The sequence below is a fragment of the Trichosurus vulpecula genome, chromosome 5 (genome assembly GCF_011100635.1).
Source record: "Trichosurus vulpecula isolate mTriVul1 chromosome 5, mTriVul1.pri, whole genome shotgun sequence".
Taxonomy (NCBI): domain Eukaryota; kingdom Metazoa; phylum Chordata; class Mammalia; order Diprotodontia; family Phalangeridae; genus Trichosurus; species Trichosurus vulpecula.
This window is the reverse complement of record NC_050577.1, coordinates 81754850-81768088: the sequence shown is the minus strand read 5'-3', so window position 1 is coordinate 81768088 and position 13239 is coordinate 81754850. Positions and strand designations below refer to the sequence as shown.

Sequence of the window (13239 nt, the reverse complement as noted above, 5' to 3'; positions counted from 1 at the left end):
CTTACTAAAGTTGAACTGTTTTGTTTACATTCCTACATCGAAAGAGGACATGTATGATTCATGAGACCTCAGTATTAGGGTAGTTGAAGGGAATATGCATATATATATGTATATGTTTATGTATATATATAAGTGAATGTGTATGTATGTATATATCTATGTGTATATGTATGTATGTGTATATATATGTGTGTTTTTATTTATATATATATATATATATATATATATATATATATATATATATATGTAAAAGAGAGAGTGCAGACACAGGGTGAGTTGAAGATGAAGGGAAGATATCTAAAAGAAATAAAATGAAATTAAGGGATGAGAGAGCAACATACTGAGAGAGGGAGATAGGGAGAGATAGAATGGGGTGGATTATCTCGCATAAAGGTGGCCAGAGGAAGCAGTTCTGTGGGAGGAGGGGAGAGGGCAGGTGAAGGGGGAATGAGTGAACCGTGCTCTCATCAGATTTGGCCTGAGGGGGAATACCATATATACTCAGTTGGGTATCTTACCCTACAGGAAAGAAGAGGGAGGAAGATAAAAAAAAATAAAAGGGGGGGATGATGGAGGGGAGGGCAGATGGGGGTGGAGGTAATCAAAACAAACACTTTGGAAAGGGGACAGGGTCAAGGGAGAAAATTCAATAAAGCGGGATGGGTTGGGAAGGAGCAAAATGTAGTTAGCCTTTCACAACATGAGTATTGTGGAAGGGTTACACATAATGATACATGTGTGGCCTAGGTTGAATTGCTCGACTTCTAAGGGAGGGTGGGTGGGAAGGGAAGAGGGGAGAGAATTTGGAACTCAAAGTTTTAAAATCAGATGTTCAAAAAAAAAAGTTATTGCATGCAAGTAAAAAATAAGATACACAGGCAATGGGGCGTAGAAATTTATCTTGCCCTACAAGAAAGGAAGGGAAAAGGGGATGAGAGCGGAGAGGGGTGATAGAGGGGAGGGCTGACTGGGGAACAGGGCAACCAGAATATAAGCCATCTTGGAGTGGGGGGGGAGGGTAGAAGTGGGGAGAAAATTTGTAATTCAAACTGTTGTGAAAATCAATGCTGAAAACCAAATATGTTAAATAAATAAATTTAAATAAAAAAAAAAAGAAGTGGCACAGTCAAAGCAAACAATTTCAAAATCCAATGTGAGCTAGGCAACAGGATCATCTAAAACTTTGTTCATTTGTTAAGGCTAGCTGCTAGGGTCACATCTGCAAAAAATCCAAGCTATTTTTCCTAATGTAATAATGTAGTCAATAATCATAATTGAAAGGAATAGTGGGGGATGCAGGGCATGGAGCCAGTTTGGTTATTTATTGTTCCTTGGGGGATACCTGGGAGTTTATGTGTCTGGAGATTTAACAAATCTGGAAATGTGTAACTTGGATAATAGCGCTTTTTATTGATATACATATGTATATGTATAACTTCAGATATATACATTTATACATACAGACATACTCATGCTTATTGACACATCTGAGGACTTTGGAAAGGTAAGCAGACTTAGCTCAAACCTCACCTTCTGCAGGAGACTTTTCCTGGTCCTCCTAGCTCCTAATGCCCTCCTTTTTCAGATTATTTCTATCTACTCTCTCTGTGTCTAGTTATTGATAAATGTCTCTTCCATTGCTATATATATTACTTGAGGGAAAGTAGTATATTTTCCCCTTTGTTTATATCTGTATTGATTAGCACACAGACTGACACACAGTAGGAACATAATAAATGCTTATTAACTGACTGACTGTCTTGGGAAACAGAAAAGGAAAGGAAAAGATGTACCTCAACGTGTAGTATAGAGAAGAATGATGACAAGATATGCAGAAGAAGCTGTGATTCACAAGAGGAGATGATCTTGATTGGTAGACCAAGGCAAAATATTTCCCGTAGGACAAATATTCCACCTTGGTAGTATGGAGGGTCCAGTGTGGGAAGGGGAAATAAGTTTATGTTATCCAAAGCGTCAGCTATCATCATGGTGTTCTATAACGGGACGAGTTAGAGCCGACCCCTGCCCTCCTCGGACCTCTGCGTCCGGAGCCTGCCGAGGTAAACTTGGGGCCCTGTGATATGAGGGGAACAGGAAGGGACCAGGAGGAAGGGTCTTGCCTTTGTTGCATATGGAACTTCCGGTGCTCCGCCTGGCTTGTCGGAGCATGTGGAGCTTCCGGTGCTCTGCCTGACTTGGCAGAGCACGTGGAGCTTCCGGTGCTTTACTTTAACTACCTGTCCGCAGGGAACTTCAGGAGAGCATGGGAAGGGTATGGGAGGAGAGTAGGCAGAGTCGGGGCGGTCCTAATTACCCAGTTGTCTTGATTTCTTACCTGTCTTTCACCTATGTAACTAAAGAATGTACCTATATCACTAAAGATATAAAAGCTTGCTGCTACCCTGAATAAATTGGAGTCATTCACCATCTTTCGTCTCCCGCTCCATTCATTCTCTGTGAGATCAGGTTCTTTAGCTTAGGCAAAGGCCTGGGGCTTGGGGGGTACCCCGAGCATAGTTACGAGGCTTCGGAAGCCCGTGACAGTGTTCTGAACTTGAAAGTAAGGTAATAAAGTCTAACGGGTAATGAAGAGTAATAAGAAAGTTATATTATGTCAGTACAGAGAAAGACTGATTGGGTTTTTGTTGCTTCTCCGCAGGATCTTGCATTAAAACATGGTGGATACATCAATAAAATCCACTTAAAAATGTGGCCAATTGGGATTCTCACTAATTGGATTTCCTAGAAAATGGGTGATGCTTGAAACTATGGTGGTCAGTGAAGACAAATCTGTATTAGTGACCCTTTGAGACGGGCTTGTCATGGTTCAAGGGCCATCTTGATAGCCAGCAACTACAGATTCAATTCAATTCACCCTGATGTTCTTTGGGAACAACACCTCTTCTGCCTCCTCTCCCCACCCCAAGAACTTCTTCAGAGCAACCTACACACTATGGCTTCCTGACCAGGCTCCCTCCCACTCCTCTGCCTGCTCTTGCTTGCTCTAAGACAAGCCTTCTGGGTCTCAAAAGCAAAGTATCACCAATTGCCATTAGCTTGAACTTCATGGGAGGATTTTTGCAATTTAATCCTGTGCCTTCCTCAATGGGCTTTTCTCGAACTACTGATATTCATCCTGGACTTAATCCTCAACAGTTGGTACTCTCCCATTTCCTTTACTCGCCTTATCCCTATAATTCTGACCCAGCTTCCGAAGTGCAAACTCTCTTCCTTATCCCCAACTTAACTTTTCTGCACACCTATCCAGCTCTTTGCCACCCCCAACCCCAAGGTGCCACTCAAGATTTGCTGATCCCTTTCACTACAGCCTTTGGAATGCTTGCTCTATAATGAACAAATAATCTTTCACCTGATATCTTTTCATTTCACCTTCTTTCTTCGGTCCCTCAGTCAGACGTGGCTTTGTAACGATGACACCACTTCTCCCTCTCCCTTTTCCAGGACTGGCTACTCTTTATAACTCCTGACTCAGTGTTCATACTGGGGGAATTGAAATACTCCTTGCTCCCCATTCCACTTCAAGGTTCTCCCTCTACCACCTTACTAAGTAACCTCTCCATTTTGAGGTTCATATTGTCTCAATACGATATGAGAATGCAGATGCTTCGGGTTGTTTTCGATCAATGTCCAGGACTTTCTCCTTTCTTCCTCAAGGAATTTTGTACTTGGCTTATTGTCTTTCTTTTCACCTTAACTCTTGCCCTAGCCCTAGGGAACATCAACAGACAATGATAATCCCTCAAATACCTTAACTGCCAAATTCTTTCCTGTATTAAAATTCCAGGACAGACCTATACCTCCATTCTATAGAAGTTATACAGAGACAGCATCTTATCCTTGATCTAGCCATCAACTGCAAGTATTCCATTTTCTTGCTCAAGAACTCTGAAATTCCTTTATCTAATAATCTTCTATCATTCTATGTTTTTCCACAGTTTATGACACTATTCTTTGCTCATGTCCTAACCTCCAGGACCTCCACCTCTAAAAAAAATGTTCAACATGTCCAAGAAATCTGGTATTATTTGTAGTGTTGCACACTTATATCCCACCTCTGCAAAGAATCAGAAGATAAACTCAATTTCTATATGAAAATATTTGGAGCCAGAGAATCTGTGTTTAAATTGCAGCTTGTACTACATTTATGTACCAATTTGTACTGTGTGTTGCTTTCTACCCTTGCATCCCTTATGACTTTGTCCTAGGGCAGATCATATCACACCAAACCCCAGTCTAGGACTCCTGACACCTTCCATCTGCTCACAGTCAAAGCTGCTGAACAATTTTGGAGGAAATCATATAACCATCAACAGGAACTACAGTAAATTCATATTATTTTATCTCCACCAGCCCCTTTCTGTTGTAGGGAAATTATTTGAATCTTTCTTGAAGGGCAATCACATCCCCCTTTGATGGCTTTTCTAAACTTTTCCCCATTTCCTCAATGTTCCAAAGCTGCCTGCTATCTTCTCTTTTAGCAGATGTCTCTAAGAAAATAGAAAGCTAACTTTCAGGGGCTCCTTTGTCCCCCTGCTCCACACCTCAAAAATCCTTTGCATTATCACCATTCTCTAGTTCCTTTGCTCCTGAGAAGCACTTCATTGCTCTGTTAAGGCTAATATTTCTACTTGTTCTTTTGATGCCATGACTCCATTAAGTTATGAAACTTTCCTTTAGTTACATCCAAAGATCAAATTAAACTGTATAACGTGTCACATTATGGTGGCTCAGGAAGATAGAAGGAAAATTGTTGTCTCTACTAGGAGAGGGATGAGAGATCTTTAGAGTGGTGGACATTGGAGGCATCATTTCTCATTTTCAACTCCTAAAAGGTCAGAGCCTATGAGCTATGCAGTTATTCTACGCAACAAGCTGACTAATTGATATCAATTGTTACTCATAGTGGCCAACATCATTGGGATTTTGAGCTGATGGCATTAAAAAAGGGTTACTCAGGGAACATGAAGGGAGAGATGTAGGCAGACCTCTGGGGACCCAACTTGTTAATGAGAGTAGGATTGGGGATACATTTGAGGCTAGATGACTGTACTTAGATCATAAAATATAAACCCCAGACTAGAAGGGGACAGAACTAAGTAGTGATAAAACTTCACCTCTAATATGGGTTTGCAGAATTGGATTGAATGTTGTCCTTCATTAAATAAAAGTCTGGACAATAGGATGTACTTCAGCATCACTTTATTAATTTTTAAAATGTATATATGGCTTAAATGTATTCATGCATTCTATTGTAAATTAGTCTGACATAATTAACAACACAACTATTAAAAAGTTACACAGAAAAACCCAATTCCCATAAAGGAATAATCATTTTTTCTTTTTGATTTGCTAAAATCATTCATCAATAAGAAGTAAAATTTAGTTTTCTCTCTCATTTCCTATTAATATACAATTTATGGTCAGTGATTAAAAATCTGCCAACATAGGCATGTCAGTGTAAGTCAGGCATTGAAAAAAATTTTTACTTTAATAAAGACAGGCTCTAGGACCCCAGAATATTTAGCATTGTGATAGAGTTCACTTTAGCAGTTTGTATGTTATAAGGCTGCTTAGCATGGAAAGGTCATTGGCAGAGGGCTTGGGTTTGAGGAAATTTTAATTTCAGCAGAGTAAGGGATAAAACCTTGACTACGATGAATTGTTCTTCTTTATCCCATAGAACCTGCAGCTTGGTCCCTCTTGGGCTTCATAGAAAACTTTGCTCATACCTTTCTTTTGCATTTAATATGTATTATTTTTGTCTCATAGTAATTTGTGTACTTTTCATATCCCTTAGACTTTGTGAGGTTAGGAACTTTGTCTTATCTCAACTTCTTATCTCCTCAAGTGGCTAGTACAGTGCTCTGTACATAGTATAGCCCAGGCCAGGTGGAAACTAGAAATTCAGAGAGGAAAAAGTAGCTCAGATTAGGTTGATGTTTTGTATCAGTCTGAGAAATGCTGTCTTTCTCCAGTAGGAAGTGGGAGGTATAGTTAGAGATACTACACATGCCTATAAACTATATCGTATCCTAAAACCAAATAGAAACTTTTGGTTCCTGCCCTATTCCCCTTATTAATGTATAGCTCTGGGATCAGAATTATCTACTCTATACATTAGCCAGAACAATTAAAGATTTTGGTTGTGCATAGTACTTTCCTTAAATTTTTAATACTCTGTGGTGTATTGTTTTATGGTCAACAAAATGATTCACATTAGGTAAGCTATCCCACCACTTGAAGAGAAAATTCTCAGCTATGAGTTTTAGCCATGGAGTAATCTTAGCTTCACCTCTGGCCCCTTTTGCCAGGAGCTCTCTTAGCTCTTCCTTTGACATATAGTAATAATTCTTCAGCTCTCTGTAATCTGGATTCAAGGTTACATCCTTTGTTATCAATAGGAGATAAGCAATTTCATGTTCTCCCCAAGTCTCATCTGATTGAGCCTTGTAACGGTAGCGTGTCATATAGATGATATCATCCAGGGTAACCTGTGACCAAATTTGATACATTGTTACCAATCCTATCACAGCAAAAAAAAAGGCTTTCAGTTTCTAATGGCAGAGAAAGGACTTGGTATAGTGTAGATTGCTGCATATGGAGTCAGATGGACAGCATTTGAAATCCACACCAGCCACTTACTTGATAGCTGAGTGGCTTCATCTCTATGGGTCTTAATTTCTTTATGTATTTAATTCTTGCATTTTATCTTCAATCCTTAGTACAATACCAGACACATATTAGGAGCTTAATAAAAGCTGGTTCCTAATCTATGCTCAAATCTTCCTTCCATCATCCTTTTAAAAAGTCCCACTCCTCCCATTATCTCCTTAATCTCCATTTGATAAGCCAGTCCTCCATTGCTAAGATAACCCTTGGACTGTGGCTAAAATTTCTACCAAAAGTGATCAGTAAACCATTCTTTTGGAGTAGTAGGATGCACTAAAGAGATTATTACTACATTTTTTGCAAGACGTCAATGACAATCCTGTTGAAATAGAGAAAGCCAGTGTTGTAGAAAGTAAATAGTCCTGGGGTATGGAACAGAGTTGGCAAATTTGTAATAATTATAACGGCTAGTTTATATTGTCAGAGTCTGCCTGAGATCACCATTAAAACTGTCACTAAAACTGTTAGTTGAAGCAACAAAAGAGAATAATATGTTCCTAAAATGAACTTTCATGTTCATCATGATAAATGCAATCAGGATATGAATTTCCATGTAAAGTGATACCATTTCATTATTCAGTTGTATAACTTTAGGACAAGTGGGAAAGCAGATAGAAGTTTGGTCTTACCAGTTCTTATTTTGGGCAAACTTGGCTTTCACGGTTTGAGGAATTTTTAATTTCAGCAGAATAAGTGATCAAAACTTGGTTGATCTGTAAGAATTATAACTGCTAGTTTATATTGGCAGATTCTGCCTGATGTGATATGGCAAGACATTATACCATGCAAATATTTGAGTCCTTAGGTCCTGGGTCAGTTGCTGCCATAGAAAGAAAAATATGAGGCTCCCTCACTGAGAGCTAGGCTTTACCTTCTTTCTTTCAGGTGGTCTTGTCTCAGAAGGGACATATCCATTCTTGCTATGTTTCCCACATGCATCTTTTACTTTAGACTATGAGCTGGAAGTTAGGAGACCTGGGTTCTAGTCTCAGTTCAGTCACTAATTATCTGGGTGACCTTGGGCAAGTGACATATAACTCTCTGTGCCTCATTTTCTTCATGTGTAAAATGAAGATGAAGAGAGAAGTTTCTTTTTTTCTCATACTCAATGATTCTAATATTCCAAGACCTTGGCTACCTAGTGACCCATCTACACAAATCAGAAATAACAAAATTAGAATCAATGGATCATAGATTTAGAGAGGGAAGGGAACTTCCAGAGCCTTCTGTTCAACCCCTCAGTTTACAGATGAAAAAAGTGAGGAACAGAGGGATGCCTAAGATCACACAGCTAGTGAATATGTGAAGTGGGATTTGAACCCAAGTCTTCCTTACACCGAATCTAACACTTTATCCACCACTCCTGCTGCTTCCCATCAGTTGACTAGAACTGCAGGTATGTAGAACTCAAGTTTCTTCCTACAATGCTGGATAAATGACACATTACCATATTGTCTTTTGAATGTAATTTGATCACTATATCATGGCCTGCTCAAGGTAACTTAAGACAATTATCTTAGAGTTGACCCAACTGCAGGCACAGAATACCTTTAACTTTCCCTTTCATTCCTATACTTGGTGTAACTATTTCTGGGAAATAAAGTTGATTACCTGTTCCGGGGGAATTCCTAATTCCGCCTGTATTCGTCTCTTAGCTGCCCTCTTTACTCCAATGGCATTGTTTTCATCCAGCTCTGTGGCATTGCTTAATGGATGACTACAACAAGAGTCAGTAAAGCACCCTAAAAGAGTGGAGGTATGATACATTTTTACCCCTGTGTTCTTGTAATACTCCAAAAAACCCAAAAGTTCATACTAATACTTTCATGCAAACAACTTCTTTATCTCTCTTAACCAGGAAGACCAGTTGCAATATGGCACGCAAGACAATTGATTTCACAAGGTTGTTACAGTGATCAAGAAAATGGCAAACAAAATGACCGTACAGATGTTTAGAGGAAATGCATTTCAGGCAGAGAAACTCCCAACTAAACTATGCTTGTAAGGTGATGGCCTTTGGTATGATACAGAAAAGAATTGTAGAAGTCACTGAAGGGTGTTCCCTAAAGCAATCAGTAAATTATGATTATCCCACTAACAAAACATTGGGAATTGTTTGTCAGGAAAATGTCATTTACCCCCTATGCAAAACTACAAAGTACCTCAACCTATATTGCCATGTGAAGTTCGTGTCTACAGTTTTTAGGATTCTATAGATATAAATGACTTTAGACATCATCTGGTTTAGGGCTTGTAAACCTGTGAATCAGATTTATTACCATTTTGATAACTACATTTCAGCATACTGATTTCGTTTGTACTCTTATATATTTTATTTTATCCATTTAAATACTTTGTTCTGAGAAGGGCTCCATTGGCTTCATCACAATGTCAAAGGGATCCATCACATGAAGAAAAGTATAAAGTTTAAGAATTTGTGATCTAGTTTACTTAGGTGTCTTAACAGAGTATTTACCAGAGTCATCAGAAACTCAAAATGAGGAATGAGAAAGAAAGGAGAGGATAGAAGGGGGAAGGAATAAGGAAGATAGAGAAGAAAGAAAAAGAAAACAAGGAATGGATGTCTAGACAGGGGCCAGAGAAAAGATGAAGTCCTAGTTCTCTTTCCATTCCATCTTCCAGATATCTTGCATATCGCACTTCTCCAGGTTTTCTGGCACAGCAGTAATGGAAACAAGATGTTCCACATTTTGAGCAACAATTTAATAAGTTCATTGTTGAGTTCATTTAGAACTCTTTCATGAATGCCTTTTGGTCCTGGTGTTTTGTTAATCTTCAAATTGCCAATTTGGGATAGAATCTCCTAGGATCTGTTTAACTGTTCACTGGAGATCTTTGAATGAATGGGTCACATACAAAAAAATCCACAAAGCTTTCACTTCTGAAATTAAACCAGGATCTCTATTTGCTCTATCTCTTTCTTCCTTTTTATCTGACCATACTTAAGTAATTCCAACATTCCTTGAGGGTAAGGCATATTAAACTTGTAGGAATGAAATACAAGTGAAATGTAAACTAACTACAATAAAAGTTTTCTCCTAAATCTCCTAGGCATAATCTTTATTTTAGTTCTAGCAATTTTTGGATAGTAAAATGTCCTTAGCATTTTTATTCATTGCCAGGTAGGTGAGAGTTTCTACTTCTGAAGTTCATTTCCTTGAAAATAGTTTATTTTTTAAATGATCATAATAAAATTCATTTCACATTGCCTGTTGGATCATAGGGTGATAGAATCAAAAATAGAGAAGGGTCTATTGGGAGACTAACTTCTTTATCAATTTCTGCCAAATCCAAACAAGGGACTTCTGTCTGAAATCTTAGGAATAATATTCAAGTGTAGAGACTCACCTGGAAAGGTAATTTTAGCATCTGCTCTCTCTTGCACCAGTAGTTGATTTTTGCTATTGAACAAGACAACACTGAAAGCTCGGTGTAAGAGCCCTGAAAAGAAGTGAAGAACTCCTTTTAAACATAGAGGTAACAAGATGTATGTTGGTCATTGCTTTACTCTTCTATACTGTGCTCATACACTGTCATACTACCATAGCCAAAAACTGAAGAGAGGGCCACAAAGGCAAAGCACAAGGAGAGACTCGGTGAGCATCTGTTCTCTCAGTTCTCTCATTTGTCATTAATTACATGGAAAGTCAAAATCACACAGATTAAGAGTTACATCTTTAATCTAAAACATGACAAAGGGCAAGAGCATAAGGTGATTCATTCTTTTATAAGAGTCACAGCCCACGTTCCACAACATCTGTCAGAGTACAAAAATACTGCAGAAACTCTTCTGAAGTGAGGGCCACTGTACCTTTTTCAATATTTTTATACAAGTGACAAGTCTTCTTGTCCTCTGCACCAATCACATTATCGTTTTCATCAACAACGATGCATAACTCTGCCAAGCGCCCTACTTGATAACTATCCAAGTGACTGTAAATTTCTTCTGACATATTTTTCAGTTTTTCTGCTACCTGTATCACAGAAAAAAGTGAAAGAATTGGGTATGTTACTGGAAATGTGAATAGAACAATAATGATTACATAATTCTTAAAGGCTTATGAAGTACTTTACATTCATTATATCACTTGATCCTTTTTTTGTGTGTAACATAAGTTATATTATCTCCAATTAGCAGATGAGGAAACTGAGACTCAAGCAGAAATAAATGCCTTGTCCAGGTTTTCAGGGGTCTTACATGGCTGAACTAAAAATCATATGTTTGAGTGGTGTTCTTTTTGCCAAACTATGTGTTACCACTCATCTTTACCTTCTGCTGGTTATTTCTCTTCAAAGCCAATTCTGATTTTACAACCTCTAATTATAATCCAGGATCTGAGGAAGCATGGTAATACAGAAATAGAGCAAGGTTAGGAGACCTGAATTTTAGTTCTGGCTGTAGGACTAACTCAGTAGGTACCTTTTGGCAAGGCTGGAGACCTCTATAGATCTCAGTTCCCTTAAGTGTATATTGAGCAAGCTGGCCTAGGTGATCTCTATGAACTTGATGATTTTCTGCTCTGTATCACCATCTGTTTATTTCACATTTCAAACTGAATGTCCCATAAGCATCAAAAACTCACCATATCTAGAACAGAATTCATGATCTTTTCCCTAAAACGTATCCCTCTTCTCAACTTGCTTATTACTTTTGGTCACCCAAGTTCACAACCTTAGTGCCATATTCAAGTTATGATTCTTTCTGTTAGCACCACCATCTCCCTAACATCTTTTACATAGATTCCCTTCTTTTTACTCACATAGCCACTGCCCTAGTTCAGATTCTCATCATCTCTTGCCTGGACTATTACAATAGCTTCCTATTTATTCTTCCTACCTCAGTCTCATCCACTCTAAAGCATCCTATTCCCAAAAGTAGGCTGCCAAAATGATTTTCCTAAAGTGCACATATGACTATGTCCCATCTCCCTCTGACTCATTGAACTCCGTTGGCTACCTAGTACCTCTAGGATCAAATATAAGCCCTTCTGTCTAACATTTAGAGCATTTTGTATCCTGTCTCCTTCCTATATTTCCATTGGGGGGCAGGAGGGAAGTACTATGTGATACATTCATTAGGATTCAACTATACTAGCCTCTTGCTGTTCTGCTCACAAAAATCTCCCATTCTTTTGCCTTTGCACTAGCTTACCCTCATACCTCTAAAGTACGCCTCCCTCATCACTGCTTCTTGGAATCCTTGGTTTCTTTCAAGAGTCAGCTCAGGGACCATCACCTACATTAAGATTTTCCTCATCATCTTAGCTTCTAGTGTCCTTAAACTACCTTGTATCCATTTTGCATTTATACTGTATATATTAATAGATGGACATGTTATTTTCCCTGGTAGAATGTAAGTTCCTTGAGGGAGCTTCACCCGCGTCATATTCTTAGGTCTTAGCATGGTGCTGGGCACATAATAAATGCATAATAAATGCTTAGTGATTGATTGAACTATGATGCTTTCTAATTCTAAAATTTTATGTATTTAAGACTCTGGAGTACCCGAGTTTATTATCTTGTACAAAATCAGTGGCCTTCTTTGCACTCATTCTCATTTATTCTCTGCCTTTGAGAGTAAATGTAAAAGAATTGGTCAGAGATGACAAGAGGCCACAAAATGCAAAGATTACATAAAGGAAAAGTTAAAATCTTTCTCCACCCAACCTCAAGTATGTCTATTCTGGTAATCACTTTTTACCACTGTGTTCCCTTAGTTAGCTGTGAGAAGTCAAAACTCTCTCTCTCTCTTCTCCTCTCCAACTAGGGGCTGTCTTTCTGAGAATATTGTGAAGCATGGAAAACAGTTATGCAGAGAAGGAAATTTCAGAAAATACTAAGTAAATCTTTACAAAATAATAATGCATATTTATAACTGACCTGTATTGGAGATTAGAATTCACCTTAATGTTGGTTCTTGAATCCACTCTTGAAATCAATCAAACCTTGTGAACATCTTGAACTCAGTATTGCCTTTTATAACCCGAGAATTAGAACAAAGGGTGGACACTTTCACTGATGAGTAATTCTTATTATCTCCTGACGTCAATAAAGTCTTTGCCCTAACACATCTTTTGCAATTAGGTGGTTGGTAGAGCTTTAGGCTACTTCACCCAGCTAGTATAATTTGGAAAATTTATTACTTTATCTTTTCATGCAGGAGCATGAAAGGCCAATTTAGATTATGAAGGTAGAAAAGAGGGGAAAAGTAAAGGAGGGCAGATTGGGCAATTGCAACTAGTTAGGATATATCACTAAATACAATCTGACATATGTTTCATCACCTCACATCATAAATCAAAATAAGGTCAAAATGGGTATATGATTTACACATAAAGGGTAATAACATAATGGAAATTAAAAGAGCATGGAATAGGTTACCTGTCAAATCTATGGATAAGGGAAGAATTTAGGATGAAAGAAGATATAGGGAGCATTACAAAATGTAAAATAGATAATTTTGATTATGTAGAATTAAAAGGTTTTTACATAAACAAATCAATGCAACCAAAATTATAAGGAAAGCAG

General features: G+C 38.2%; 1 protein-coding gene across 1 annotated transcript; it reads right to left on the bottom strand.

Annotated features, from left to right (window-relative positions):
* Nucleotides 1–2009: 2009 nt before the first annotated feature.
* On the bottom strand, nucleotides 2010–10664 carry LOC118850910 (isopentenyl-diphosphate Delta-isomerase 1-like). The gene is made up of 6 exons (XM_036760534.1): nucleotides 10523–10664; nucleotides 10060–10152; nucleotides 8302–8432; nucleotides 6198–6512; nucleotides 2522–2575; nucleotides 2010–2237 (listed from the first exon to the last, which is right to left on the bottom strand). Exons 1-6 carry the CDS (start codon nucleotides 10662–10664, stop codon nucleotides 2010–2012), a joined length of 963 nt encoding a protein of 320 aa, XP_036616429.1.
* Nucleotides 10665–13239: the final 2575 nt, after the last annotated feature.

Coding starts and splice junctions, on each gene's coding strand:
- LOC118850910 (XM_036760534.1), bottom strand. CDS start 10,664: ATGTCAGAAGAAATTTACAGTCACTTGGATAGTTATCAAGTAGGGCGC. Junction 10,153..10,522: donor GTATAAAAATATTGAAAAAG/GTACAGTGGCCC, acceptor ACTTCTTTTCAG/GGCTCTTACACCGAGCTTTC. Junction 2,576..6,197: donor ATAAAACAATACACCACAGA/GTATTAAAAATT, acceptor ATTACCCGTTAG/ACTTTATTACCTTACTTTCA.